Raw genomic sequence first — 15716 nt, 5'->3', positions numbered from 1 at the left:
AGGGGAAAATGTATATAAACGAATATAAAAAAATATAACCAATACACTGTTAAAAATGGCTGTAGAAAATGTAAACATTTTGACAGTAACAAGCTGTTTTCCATGAGAATAGTGCATTCTGGATAATATTTGTCATTTTCGAGAAATATATGCTGCCGTATATTGTTAATTAACAGCATTCAAAGTTGACACTCAGCGGCTGTGTTTCAAATCACACCCTACACCCTCAAAATTCCCTACATGAGTTTACTAATATATTCAACCTGAAAACTAATGAGTGAATTCAGACACTGATGAACAGCTGCTGTTAACAAGCAGAATCATTGAAGAAAAGAGAAACAAGAACTACAACTGACTTCAGCCACAGCTTTAGATGAAATCAACTGAAGATTTAAATAATAAACACACAGTTTTACCAGCTTCACACATTACTAACCAGAGGTGCGTTTCCTAAAACCATAGTTGCTATCTAAGTTAGCAATTTTGTTGGTTGCAATGCAATTTCCCATTGCCAACCATCTAAGCTGCTAACAGGTTAGCAACTATGGTTTTGGGAAATGCACCCCAGACTGACAATCTTATTGAGAGTTTCAGCGATTTAGATGATGATGTTTAATTATTTTGTTTGATGCTACCATTGTGGACATCAGTGTTTGCTTTAGTTGCGCTCCTGACCCTTTACTTGTATCATTAGTATTTGTTTGAATGCTATAACTGTGTCTTTAAGGTACATCTGTTATAGCAAAATTTTTGTGTTTGGTCAAGGGATGCTGATTGTTCCTAATATCTATAATTGAATAGACTTAGTGTTGCTGGATTCATTTGGATCTTAGTTGTTTGAGAGGACTGTGTATGCTTCTCTTGTGAGAGTTACAGTTGAAAATTGATCATTGATCAATTGATCATTGATTGAAAAACAGTTTGGGTTTAAAACATTTTTACTACAATGTCTTTAACACTCAAAGAGAGACATCAACAATCAGCATATGAAACACAAAAATGGTGACAATCACACACTTCATGATGCAAGGCGTGCTTTGTACCATCAAAGGACAAAACTCATTTGTGACTCCCAGCATGCATTGCAGCATGATAAATTATGCCACTGAATTGTCCACTTATTTTCTTGAATGCTTACAATGTGCTGGTATTTTTGCTTCTGTTTTTGTCTAGAGATTTAGTAGCATATTTTGTGATGTTCAGTTTTCTGATTTAAGGAGAAGACGCAGAGCTAAGAGCCTTAAAGGTCCCGTTTTTTGTGCTTTTTTGAAGCTTTGATTGTGTTCACAGTGTGCAATATAACATGTGTTCATGTTCAGCGTGTAAAAAAACACAGTATTTTTCACACAATTCACCTATCTGTATACCGCTGTTTTCACTGTCATAAAAACGGGCTGATGACTTCCTTGTTTTATAAAGTCCCTTCTTCAGAAATACGTAACGAGTTCTGATTGGGCCAGCGGTTCCTGTGTTGTGATTCGACAGCAGCTGAGTGCACGCTGCCCTCCTGGAAACGTGATTGGGCTAGTTTTGGACTAGTTTTGAGAAGCAAGTGGGTAGGATTTGTTTTGAAAACCTGGCAATCCTGAATAACCCTGAACCATAGACAGTATAAGAACGCACGTGCTGGAGATGTACTTATGATCATAGGAGTGTTTTTACTGACGAGATGCGCATGAAAATCGCATTCGATTTTTATCGAACATCTATTTAGCAAAGCTAAACAGCGTTGACCTTTGTGTAATAAGTTACAGAAACTGTTAAACGCACAAACTTAAATAATAAAATACAATTACCGGTTGTGGTCCATAAACAACGCCTTCTCCAGACAAAGAGGGAACTGCTCCATCTTTCAAGAATAATCTTTGTGCAAATCCGGCATTAAACTGATTAAGATTGAGGAAGCAGTCCTCAGCAAAACGTGCTGCACATAGTTTTACATGTGGATTATAATTTTTCGGGAACTGAGTTAAACAAAAATTGTTACCATGAATCTCCAAGTACAGCGTCCCTGGGAAGGCCAAACAAAGATGATTGGACTCCGAGATAAAAATAACAGCATTTCGACGACATGGCGACAAACAAAACGCAAGTCTTCCTCTTCTCCATCGGAGTGCAACAAGACCACGCCCCCTTTTTTGTTGGTTAGTCAAACAACTGTTTTAGTGATGTCATTACTGCAGGAACTAGAGGGATGTAGCCAAAACAGGTTGTTTTTTGTAGGCGAATTCTGTTAAATAAAATATCTCACTTGGCATTAAACTTTGAGCATTAGAATTTTACAGATATTATTTATACTCTAACAACAACATTACACACTAACTAAAGTTTTAAAGTTTTAAATTGAGTTATTCACATATTCTTATTCTGTGACAATTTATTTACATTATGTGATGTTTTATTTTAAGTTGTGTACATTTTGGGATTTTTTATTGAAAAAACAAAAAGGTTCTATCTACAGAAGTCTATGGAACACAAAAACTTTGAAGCTCAATATCTCAAAACTGCTCAGAATGCAGATAGAACCTTATAATTCCAAGGGGACGAAATGTTAATGTAGTTAATAAAATCTTACTTGTATCACACTTGAGGTTGTTCATTGTTTGCTCATAACTGAAGTCCCCAATCATGCAGATTTGCAGAGTAGTATTGTGCAGTAAGAAAGTTATATTCCCTAGCCAGAAAATTTACATTCTTAGAATTGACAACCATTTGACACTGAGAGGTCACATAAATACTTACAGTGGATCTAAATATTTATAATTAATCATAAATGATAATGATTGATTATTCATGTTTCCCCTTTGAGCTGATTCAATACAAGTTCATTGTCACAACAGGCCAAAAAACAAAAACAAAACAAACAAACAAAAAAACATTAATGTTAAAAAGTCACGGTTGAAGAGCCCAACAAATGTACAGTAAACACTGATCTCGATCATGTTAGTAAAACAACATTAAACATCTGTAACTCTCAATAAGATCTTCTGTAGACATATGAAAGAAACAAAGTCAGACTGGTTACTAATGTGAAGCTGGTGAAGCTTTTTTAGCAGTTGTTTAATCAGATCTTGATAGATTTAATGTATTTTATTTCAGTAGATTCATCTAAGGCTTTGGCTGAAGTCAGTTGTAGTTTTTGTTTTTCTCTTTTGTTCTGTGATTCTGCTTGTTATCATCAGTTGTCCATCTCTAATGCTCAATCATCACTTAGGTAATCACAGAATTATCTCATTAACTTCACTGATTGAGTGTTTCTCTAACACTCTTTAGTGTGCAAACATTTTAATGTTCATTTAAAACTGATGATTTTGTTGTGGGGTTTAAAGGGTTAAAAATTTAAGTAAAGATTTAAAGATTTAAGAAAAAATCTGCATGAAATTTAATTTAACAGTAATAAACTGTCTCAGGTTACGTATGTAACCATAGTTCCCTGAGTAGGGAATGAGACACGTCCTCTAGGGGGCGCTTTGGGGAACACCTCGTTGTGACCCGTGTCTAAAGCATACATTGAAAAGACACCAACTTGTTGGCCGGCGACAGCCTCCGACGTCACTACTGGCGCGACTATAAATCAGCACCGGGAGAGCACATCATATCTTCTTCGTCTGAAGCTTGCGTCCGAAGCATGGCAGGGAGCTAGAGGACGCAGTATCTCGTTCCCTACTCAGGGAACTATGGTTACATACGTAACCTGAGACAGTTCCCTTTGCGAGGGAACTTTGAACTGCATCCTATAGGGGGCGCTTTGGGGAACAGTATACCAACGCCACCATGCTGAGTGGAATGCAGGCCAGAATCATGGCAAACACTAAGTACCAACTCTACCATTTCCATGGGAGTTGCCCCTGGGACGTTTAGACGGCTGTCTGGGACAGTACCCCTTACGGCCAAAAGGCCTAAGCTACATACCCAACTTAATTGTTAGGGCCTCAGCCCAGGGTAGAGCTGAAGAATCTTCAGCTCGGAAATCAGGAAAGATTCCTTTAAAGGGATACGGCTAAGAACCTATCATTTGTACCAAGTCTTGCCTGTCACAAAGGGGCTACCGCTAACTTACGCATAAGCTTGCTGAAAGAGCTGTCTCAACAGATCTCTATCAGCAACACCCTGTTTAGATAGGTATCCGAGGATACATAGGTGGAGTGGCGCCCAAGATGAACGGGGCTTTTACCAACTCAAGAACTCAAGGAAAGGCACGAAGCAACCGGCCGAAGCCCTCACCATGTAGGATTTTAGAAAGAACGCAGAATACTAGCGTGCAAACTTACCATAGCATGGATTTTCAAATACTGTTCTAAGGAGGGGTTCTCGTGGCACTCTGATAGAGCAGCTCATAGATGGAATATTGCATCTCAAAACAGTATGATTGAGAGTCATCAACTCGATTTATGGAAACAATACTGGAGCGCTCTGGGGAAAAAACAGAGAACTCCGTCTCTGCGTAGCGTAGCGCGTAACCCTTATCCCTCTTTAAACCATTCAGACAGATCCACCTGTATTCTCACGAGCTCATTTTCTTCCACGCCTCAGCTTGGACAGATCCTGAACCGCGGGAAGCAGATGGCTTGCCTTTTTTTTCTTTCAGAAGAGAGACGAACGAGAGCGAAGCTTTTTCCATTAAAAAAACACTCACAATGCACGCAGATTGCCTCCTCAAAGACCTTGCGTGCTTGCTCTTCACCCAAACAATTGACGCAAAGATTGCGTGTTTCATCGGGTGTCAAATAACGCCGACACGGATGCACACATCGTCTTAACGCTTGCTAGTTGTCGCCATGATAAACAGAGAAAGATCGCCCTTACCGGTTCTTTCAGATGCATGCTTCAAACAAAACAGTCTGTAAAGATGAAGAAGATAATGACGTGCTCTCCCGGTGCTGATTTATAGTCGCGCCGGTAGTGACGTCGGAGGCTGTCACCGGCCAACAAGTTGGTGTTTTTTCAATGTATGCTTCAGACACGGGTCACGACGAGGTATTCCCCAAAGCGCCCCCCTAGAGGACGCAGTTCGAAGTTCCTTCGAAAGGGAACTGTAATTAATTTACGGCAACAATGTGTAGAAAAGGTTTTTCTGTAGAAAAACAGTTATTTAGTGTCAATGGTGCTCCCAGCAAATAACTGTTTTTCTACAGTTTGTTGCCATTAAGGAATAAAACAGACTTAAGATCCCAATTCATGTATGTTTCCTACAGCAGTGGATAGTGAATATTTATGAGTAGTTACAGACCTCTTTTACATATTCTGTGACGACCATCACTGCCCAGACGTCAGTCAAGCTGAAGTGGTCTTTCTCATAGTAATATTTCTTCAGTTTGGCAAATGCGTCTCCCCAGCTGACTCCTGGACCGCTGAGTCTCCTGATGATTTTGTCCTTCACAGTCTCTAGTTTGGTGGACCAGTCTGGTTCTTGGTATAAGGAGGCCATGCACCTTCAGAGAAGAACATACTGCTCTCAGTTTTAACATTCAACCCAATTCAATCTCTGTGTTTGTGGTTTCTCAGGGTTTGTACCAGGTGGATCCAGAGACTCCGCTCAGATAAAGGATGCAGTCCAGAAGACCTGCTTTATCAAGCTGATCCAGGGATCCCAGCAAACCCACCATGGCTCTTTGTCCTCCTCCAGAACCAAGTAATGCAAAGTGAGGCACTTTATCCTGAAAGGCAAGGCAAGGTAAGGCAAGTTTATTTATATAGCACATTTCGTACACAATGGTAATTCAAAGTGCTTTACATAAAAGAAAGTAAAATAATCATGAAGAAAAATAATAACAAAAATAAAACAAGCAATTTTAAAACTTTTAAAATTGATTAAAAGATTTAAAAACAGTTAGAAAATGATTTTATATAAAAAATTAAATAAAACAGTGAAAATATAGTGCAGTCAGTTCGGACATTGCACAGTGCTCATTCAGTAAATGCACAGCCAAAAAGATGCGTTTTGAGTCTAGATTTAAATGTGACTAGTGTTTTAGCACATCTGATCTCTTCTGGAAGCTGATTCCAACTGCGGGCAGCATAGTAACTAAAGGAGGACTCCCCTTGTTTTGTGTGAACCCTTGGTATTTCTAACTGACTTGATCCTAGTGATCTGAGTGCTCTGTTTGGTTTATATTCAGTGAACATATCTGCAATATATTTCGGTCCTTGGTCATTTGGTGACTTATATACAGGTAAAAGTACTTTAAAATCAATCCTAAATGTAACTGGAAGCCAATGTAAGGACCTGAGGACTGGTGTGATATGCTCAGATTTTCTGGTTCTAGTCAGAATCCTGGCAGCAGCGTTCTGGATGAGCTGCAGCTGTCTAATGCTCTTTTTGGGAAGGCCGGTGAGGAGCCCATTACAATAGTCCACCCTGCTGGTGATGAATGCATGAACAAGTTTCTCCAAGTCTTGGCTGGAAACAAAACATCTAATTCTTGCAATGTTTTTTAAATGATAGTATGCTGATTTAGTTACTGCTTTGACATGACTACTGAAACTAAGGTCTGTCTCCAGAATCACACCAAGATTCCTGACTTGTTTTTTAGTTGTTTGACCCCTAGAGTCAAGGTATGCATTCACCTTGAACACATCTTTGTTTCCAAATGCAATGACTTCAGTTTTTTCCTTATTTAACTGAAGATAGTTCTGGCACATCCAACTATTAATTTCATCAGTGCATTGGCAGAGAGAGTCAATGGGCTGTAGTCATTTGGAGATAAGGCTAGGTAAATCTGGGTAGGCAATTTGGTTCTTTCTCATTATGAAAAACACACATTTTGACTTGGGAAATATTTGATGCTTGTCAGCAACAACACCATTTTTTTATCATTTCAAGAAAGATCAGACAGGCAGATATTAAGGGTTTAACGGTACACCAACATGTGGGCTTAGTATCATAGTCATAGTAGGTACAGCAGGGGAAAAAACTAATTTTTTTATTTTTTTATTTAACAGTGGTTTACTTACCAAAATAGTGTTCGGTCTTTAAATAAATTCAATTATAATATATATATATTTTTCTGAAATGTACCTCAGCTAATACAGAAAAGTACAGAGCCCAATTACTTGCCCATTTCAATAAGTTATAGGTTACAAGTAACAAAAGAGCTCAAACTATTAAATTAAACTATTCATTTATTTTATATATGATAATAAAGACTCAAATAAAAAGTATGCAAACATGTAAATCATACACAATGTAAATTGTGTCCTGCCCTCTGGACCCAATCCCCTCACACCTTCTCCAAGCAATCTCTCCTACAATCTTACCAGCACTCACACACATCATCAACACATCTCTCTTCACAGCCACCTTCCCCACTGCATTCAATCAGGCTTGGGAAACCCCACTGCTCAAAAAACCTACATTAAACATTTCACTTACAGATAGCTACATACCTGTCTCTCTCCTTCCATTCATAGTGAAAACCCTTAACCCTTTTTTTTTAAACCAGGTTTCATTTTTTCTTTCACAGAACAACAAACTGGACGCTAAACAGTCAGGTTTCAGGAGTGGTCTTTCCACTAAGACTGCACTACTGTCAGTCACTGAAGTACTGTGGATTGCAAAAGCTGATTCCAAATCATCAGTCCTTGTTTTGCTGGATCTATCTGCTGCTTTTGACACAGTATATCATCAGATCCTCCTGTCTGCCTTCTCATCACTGGGCATCACAGGGATTCCGCTTCGCTGGTTTGAATCCTGTCTCACTGGTAGGTCTTTCAGGGTGGCTTGGGGAGGGTAGTTATCCAAAGCACATCAGCTGGTCACTGGGGTTCCTCAAAGATTAGTTCTTGGACCCCTCCTCTTCTCCATATATACTCGGTCTCATCATGCAGGCACATACCTTCTCCTACCATTGCTATGCTGATGACACACATCTCTATCTCTCATTTGAGCCAGATGATCCAACGGTAGCTGCACGGATCTCAAGCTGCCTGGTGGACATCTCGGCATGGTTGAAAGAACATCACCAGCTACAGCTAAACCTGGCAAAGACTAATCTTCTTGTCTTCCCTGCCACTCCAACTCTACAGCATGATTTCACCATCTAGCTAGGTTCTTGTACAATTACCCCATCAACTTTGGACAGAAATCTTGGTGTAATCTTTTATGAGCAGCTGACCTTCAAAGACCAGATGGCAAAGACTTCCTGTTCTTGCAGGTTTGCATTGCCCAACATCAGAAAGATGTCGATGTCAATTTTATTTATATAGCACTATTAAACACAACCATGGGTTGTCCAATTGTTGAACAACAACAATAAAAACATTGCAATAAGACAATTAAAAAGTATACCATAAAACAGTACAGTAGAAAATTATCAGTTTCAAAATGCCAAATAAAAAAGGTAAGTTTCAACATAGATTTAAAAACAAATAGTGAAGAGGGGCTGGTTTTCAGTCAATAAGTCAGAAAGATAGGTAGGAGCCAGACTGTTTAATGATTTAAACACTAAAAGAAGAATTTTTAAATTAACTCTTTAGCGCATGTGTAGCCAGTCTAGCGAACATAAAACCAGTGTAAGGTGTTCCTGTTTTTTGGAGCATGTTAAAAGCCTAGCAATTGCATTTTGAACTATCTGCAAGTGAGATAGGGCTGACTGACTAATCCCTACATATATCAAATTGCAGTAGTCCAAACTAGATGTTATAACAGCATGCACTACTTTTTAATAATTTCTAATAGATAGAATGGGTTTAATTTTCGTTAGTAGTCAAAGCTGAAAGAAACAGGATTTAACAACTGAATTGATCTGTTTGTCAAATTTTAGACGATCATCAAAGATAACAACCAGATTTTTTTCAGAAGGCTTCACAAATAAGGTTATATCGCCTAGGGTTTCTTTAGGGGCACTAAAAGAATCCGATGGGCCAGCACTCATGTCTAGGATCACTAGCACAGCATCATTCCCAAGGTCACCAGTTAATAAAATAGTACGGTTTCAGTCGAGTAGTGTTTTACAAAACCTGATTGAAAAGCTTCAAATATCGTATTTTCACCCAGAAGGTTTTGCAGTTGTTGCAGAACTACTTTTTCTAAGATCTTTAAAATTAAAAGACAAATTTGAAATTGGTCTATAGTTGGCTAAAACAGAAGGATCTATGTTCAGCATCTTAAGCAAGGGATAAACTGTAGTATGTTTTAACTCATCAGGTTCAATACTAGTAAACCCAGCAACTCTCTTCCTACTCAAATCAGACACACTGAATCCCTTAGTATTTTTAAATGCCCTCTTAAAATGTATTTTTTTCCGGTTAGCATATATGTGATATGTTTCTCTGATGGTCAATCTCAATGTATGTTAATTTGTTTTTTATTGATTTTTTTTTCTGTATGCCTTGGTAAAGCGCTTTGAGATGTAACTTTTAAAGGCGCTATAGAAAATAAAGTTTATTATAGTATCCAAATATCGATTTATCATGGTCACAAAATAGGAACCCAAAGGTCTTCTGGTCTGGACTGGACTGGTCTTCAACAAGCCCAAAAGAACCCATGTTACACCTCTGTTTATCTCCTTGTACTGGTGACAGGTTGTGGCTCGCATCGTTCAAGGCATTGATGCTTGCATATACTGAAGAACAGCCACAGGATCAGCTCCCCTCTACTTCAACTCACTTTTATGAATCTACATTGCCTCCTGAAGTCTGAGATCCTCTAGTGAGTGATGCCTCATGGTACCATCATGGAGGCTCAGAATCACTTTCCAGAACATTCTCGTTCCCCATTCCTGGCTGGTGGAATGGTCTTCCCACCTCTATTCAGAATTTCAATGCCAATGAAAATAAATAAATAGAAAACAAGCAAAAAAAAAAAAAAAAACATTTGTCTTTCTCTTTATTTATTCATTCCCTTTCTAGCTTATACTCATTTGTTATTACAAACACTGGTAACACTTTAGAATAAGGTTCCATTAGTTAATGTTAGTTAATGTATGAATTAACATGAACAAACAATGAATAATACATTTATTACTGTATTTATTCATCTTCGTTAATGTTAGTTAATGAAAATACAGTTATTCATTGTTAGTTCATGGTAATTCACAGTGCATTAACTAATGTTAACAAGCACAACTTTTGATTTAAATAATGCATTAGTAAATGTTGAAATTAACATGAACTAAGACTTATAAATGCTGTAGAAGGATTGTTCTTGCTTAGTTCATGTTAACGAAAGTAGTTAACTAACATTAACTAATGGAACCTTATTCTAAAGTGTTACCCAAACACTTCCTGTATCTGTTTGCCTCTTTAAAAAGAATCACTTCATGTATTCCCCAATTGTAAGTCGCTGTGGATAAAAGTGTCTGCAAAATGACTAAATTTAAATGTAAGGCAATTTTTAGAAAAATGTGTAAGTACATTTAAATTTATTCATTTAGCAGATGCTTTTATCCAAAGCGTAAGTACAAAATTATGTTTATATTCTACTCCGGTTGTTTAATAATAATCATTTACACAATGGCTGTCATAACTTGGTTTCATGACAGATTTATTTAAACATATGCTTATATTAAATAATTAACAGGTTATGCGTACAGAACCGAAAGACCTCTACCAAAAAATGTCGGTATGTTACACTGCTGATACTAAACATATGAAGTAAGATGTTTACCTGACTGCAGTCTATTTGGAGTTTCTTCAGGCTGTGAAAAACTTTTTTTCTCCTTTTGACAACAAACTCCTCCTCCTTCATATGTAGAGAGTGTGCGATTCTCACCTCACTGCTCCAATGGAGATATAGACAGACATACTAATATTTCAGATATATTTTTTTAATATTAGATTTGAATAGAGTTAACTTAATTATGAACAGATCGCAGAATGATCCAGTTTGTAATAGACATTGACTGTGTCTATGTAGGATTTATGTACAATTGAAATTATTCAACCCCCTGGAAACCTGTAAGGTCTATTTTGGGTTTTGTTTCTGGTTTAAGTTTTCATGTTCCTGTCTTGTGTTTTCCTACCCTGTCATATGGTCCCTTGTCTGTGTTATGTTCTGATGGTCCTTTGGTTCTTGTTTCCTTATCGGTTGGTTTGTGTCATGTGACCCCTTTTGTTCTATATATATATAGCTCTCATATTCCCATCGTTCTTTGTTGTGTATTAATGTTGTAACCTGCTGTCTGTGAGTCTAGTCTGGTTTTGTCAAGTCTATTCAAGCCTGGTGAAGACTTTTTGGGATTTTGTTTTGTCTTAATGTTAAATAAACTGCACTTGGGTTCATCACAACGCTCGTCTCAGTGGATTATTCATTACAAGACCATAATAATTTACAAATGTAATCTTTTCTAAAGATTCAGATATTTATTTATTTATTTCAATTGCATCTATAACAGTTTACTAGCAAATTAAAAGTGATAATGTAAATATATATATTAATAACATAATGGTTTTGAGGTTTGAGATTTATTATTATTATTATTTTTATTTATTTATTTTTTTTTGTAATACAGCTATGTCATAATTATTAGTCTGTTCAAAATGGCTGTTTTTAAGTTGCTTATTTGTACAGTGTGGTACAAAATTGTGTTAAAGCACAATTAAGCATTAAGAACATTCTGGATTTTGAGTATCAGGCTATTTTGGCAAGAATTGTGAATTTTTTATTTTATTTTATTTTTAATTAATTAATTAATTTTTCAGTGCAGAGACTGAAGCTTGATGATCAATGGACTATCTTGCAGGACAGCCTTCCCTAACTACACACACACAAAAAAACGACGTCCAAATCTACTTATGCTTACTTCAGGGATCCATCTTAGAATTTAAATTTATTGAAAATATTTGGTAGCAATGTGTAAACCAAAGATTATCAGAAGCTTCTAATCTCTTACAAGCAGTGTTTATTTGACTTTTGGTGGTTGAGTAATTCTGTACATGAATGTTTAGAGCCAGTTAGATTTTTTTTTTTCATTTTTCATTAGCTGTATGTTCACAGTATAAATCAAATGTGTGTTAAAAAGCTTTTTCAAATAGTTTACTGATGCTTTGCTTAAATTGTTTTCATAAAACTTTGCAGGCAGCAGCAAAATATCTTGCAGCTCAAGGGGGTTGAATAATTATAATGACGTGCACAGAGTTTATCTTTGCTGGAATCTGAGCAGGATTACAGACCTTTCCTGGAGTTTGGATGAACTCATCTGTAAAACAAGAGTCAACATTCAAGTTACACAATGCTACCTAAATTATTAAACCAGTGTTTTTTTTGTTTTTGTTTGTTTTTTTTTTGTTTTTTTTTTATGCAAGTAGCTAAAAGTGGTAGTTCTAGACTTAACTAAAAACTAAAGCAATAATCCCCAAGAAGCTGGTTTTCAGTGAATTTATAACAGCTAAGGGATATTGTTAAAACCCCCTTTGCTGTTACAAATTCACTGTAAACCGGGGGTTATTGCATTCATAAAACAGTTGTTCCATATATGTAGCAAGATTTTACAAAACAAAACAAAGCAAATAAAATGTAAAGATATATATATAAAAAAACATTATTCTTCCACCAAACAATGTAGTTGCCCAGAAACTGTTGTGGTTGCCACAAATTGGATGCCAAGCAATACACAGATGCAAAAATAAAGACGGTTTGTAGAATAATTAGCTCAGCTAATCAGAATCAAGGACTAGAACTAACCATTTTGTAAATTGTGTAAGTTATTGGTATTGACCCAGTTTTATTTAGAAATTAAAGCTCATTATTGAACAATACATTAAATTTACATTTAGTCATTTAGAAGTCGCTTTTATCCAGAGCAACTTACAAATGAGGACAAAAGAAGAAACCAAAACCAACGACTTTTAATTGCCTGTTGTTGAAGCTTTAAAACATATACTCACTATTGTTGTCTAGTCTTGAAAATTCTCTCAGAAGATGCTCAGATCCTCTGCTCAGAAATATATTATCTCTTTTATAGTATTCTAAATGAGGGGTGGAGATGTTGAATGTGGACTTCAGACAACAGAAAAACAAAAGTTCTTCCATGGAATTTCTTTGTAACTGGAGGTAGGAGTGGGATGAAAAAACTTCATGTGAAAATGAGGTAAATGTTAAGGTCAAGGTGGTATTTATTCTCCCTTAGGAGAAATAAAGAGAACTGGTGCAAATCAGCACACAAAAAACAGATAACATACAATCCTACATCATAAAAACAGTACCATGTAAATAATTAATTACTTAACAACACCCCTCAGTAATCTGAGATAACTTCTAACAATTTTTCTTTATCTTCCCTTTTACACATCCTGACCTAATTGGATAATTAATTTGACAGAGAATGGCACAAATTCATATTTATCTTGATTATTCCTACATAATGGAACCTTGTATCTTCTGCCAGAATTCATCAGCACATACTCAGGATACAAACAAATGCGAAAAGTCCAGTAAAATGTTGTTGGTCTGCTGGATCGTACACAACTCAAAAATGCCACTGACTGACTAAAAATATTAGTGCGCTGTCACTGAAACAAAAAAGATTTTCACAAATTTGACATTATGCTTAGTGTTTTGTTGTTTTTATTATTATTGTTAATATGGAAAATAATTTATAGATTGTGTCATGGTTAGTTATCGTCCTAATGATTTACCTGAGGTAGGCTATAATCAAAGTTAAGCATTTTTATAATATTCTTATTTTACCTGGAAACTCCCTAAAATGTGTCATTTAATAACTTTGCAACAATCTATCTGTTATGCCATAATAAAAATTGTTATTATGATTATTCTAAGCCATTCCTAATTGTTTGCTCAATCATTCAAAAACAGTTTTAATAACAAAGTGAAATCCGTTTTGTATTTTTTTGTGTGCTTTTTTTACAAACATGAACTGCAATATAAACATTCTTAATCCTTTTTTTTCTCAAAATAATACATTTAGTAGACAAAATGCACTACATAACAATTTGTAGTGAAACTTTAAAACTGGTTAAATAATGCAACATTTGTATCAAATAGTATATGTGTTTTTTTTTTTAAATATATATTTAGCATTTGATTTGTTTTACTATTACAGTGATAAAGTACACAATCTGTTCGGTATCATCCATCATCTGCACTGGATAAAAAATAAAACAAAAAACAACGTTTGCATTATAATACTGCTTTACTTATGTTCTCACTCTCACATCCTGCTTTTATGGTATTACTTTGGGATTATTATGGTATTTTATTGGGATTTTTTTCTCTTATTATAGCTTGCCTTATGTAGTGTGTCTGATTAATGCAGTGAAGCTTTCTGAAATATTAAGAGGAAGGTCACTTTGAATATTCACATTGAAACTTGGTGTGGAACGTCCAGAGAGAGAGAGAGGAACAGTGAAAAAGACTAGATTAAACCAGTGCACTTTTAATGTAGTCTAGAATTGGGAAAATATGCACTATAGGGAAAATGTATCTGCTTAGCCATAGAAGGGTGTGTATGTAATATTTTAAACAGGCGCTGATTATTTGACTTGCCTGTTTTGATGTTGATTTATCAGAAGAGTCTCAGTGTATGTGAAGGTTTTAATTTGGTGGTAAAAGTCTTTTTTGAAATGCATATCAGCAATTAAATCAGTTTCCTTGGAACTCACACATAATAAACTCATGGATTGTATATTAACCCAGCATTTGTAATTCTGTTAATCATTATTTGTAGTATAAAAGTTTGAGTTAAATAGTTGTAATAATTTTACGATTACCAGTGTTTATGATTACACGATTGCTACTTTTAACACAAAGGCTATTCTTATTAAATGCAATAAAGTTTTAATGCAGCCCAAACACTTTAAGATCAAAGTTCAATGAGGAAATGCCAAATAAAAAAAGGTACCTTCCTGTTTCCACAATCACACAGATTTATGTAACAGAACATGTACTAAACTGAATAACCTGTTAATTCATAAAAGGTCTATAATAAATGTCACAATTTTATATTATTGACATTAAATTAACAATTGCCTCAAAGCGTAAATTGTACATGTAAAAAGCCTTTCTACATTTTATCTCACACAGGTGTTGCTACATCTCCAAGTGCATGTGATTCAAATGGGTTCAAGAGAAGGTCCATATCTAACCCCACCCCTAATCGTAACCCCACTGACTTGAAGGTCTCTGCCTACTTTTGGCATAAGCTCCTCCCACTTTCACAGAGGCAAAAAGATGGCGCTACATCAAAGTCCATCCAACAGTGTCCATCTGTACAAAAAACCAATGACATTTGACAGTATAATGAAATCACTTTTAAAAAATGTATGAAATGAGAAAATGTTTAATTATTTACACACACACACACGCGTGCACACACACACACACACACACACACAGAAAGATGTTTTTTTTTTTGTTGGTGATAGGTATAAATACACCATTGTGAAAATTAATGAAACAATAGTGAGAGTGCAATTTTATTTTTACAGAAACATCTGTAAATCTATATACACATCATGTTATATAATTGTCACGATTACAGTCTACTAACTTCCGTTCACTCACCACCTGAAGTCACCCACACACTACATGGTCTCTCACTACAAAGACTGTTCCACTATACCCTAGACTACTCTACTTTTCCAATCATCTATTGCACTGATTTCAAAGTGCTGTAACCAATCACATGCTCACCTGAAAGCTATTGCACACACTATATAACATCCACCCAGATTCTGCTGAAGTTACAGAGTTTTGTTTTGCATGTTTCACTCTCGTAGTGTTAGCTGCTTTACCGAGCCATTCCATGTTTTCTGATTAT

At 35.9% G+C, this 15716-nt stretch overlaps 1 protein-coding gene across 1 annotated transcript in view; it reads right to left on the bottom strand.

The window, feature by feature from the left end:
- The window catches only part of LOC128015012 (cytosolic phospholipase A2 gamma-like), a 32321-nt gene extending 20184 nt beyond the window's left edge, over positions 1–12137 (bottom strand). Inside the window, exons 1-4 of the mRNA XM_052598770.1 lie at positions 12112–12137; positions 10607–10715; positions 5515–5657; positions 5231–5432 (exon numbers count right to left, since the gene is read on the bottom strand). Coding sequence (XP_052454730.1) covers positions 5231–5432; positions 5515–5657; positions 10607–10715; positions 12112–12137 — 480 coding nt within the window. The remainder of the gene's footprint in view (positions 1–5230; positions 5433–5514; positions 5658–10606; positions 10716–12111) is intronic.
- Positions 12138–15716: the final 3579 nt, after the last annotated feature.

Source organism: Carassius gibelio, chromosome A5 (genome assembly GCF_023724105.1).
Source record: "Carassius gibelio isolate Cgi1373 ecotype wild population from Czech Republic chromosome A5, carGib1.2-hapl.c, whole genome shotgun sequence".
NCBI lineage: Eukaryota > Metazoa > Chordata > Actinopteri > Cypriniformes > Cyprinidae > Carassius > Carassius gibelio.
Note: the sequence above shows the minus strand (reverse complement) of the source record. Positions and strands in the feature narration are given on the sequence as shown.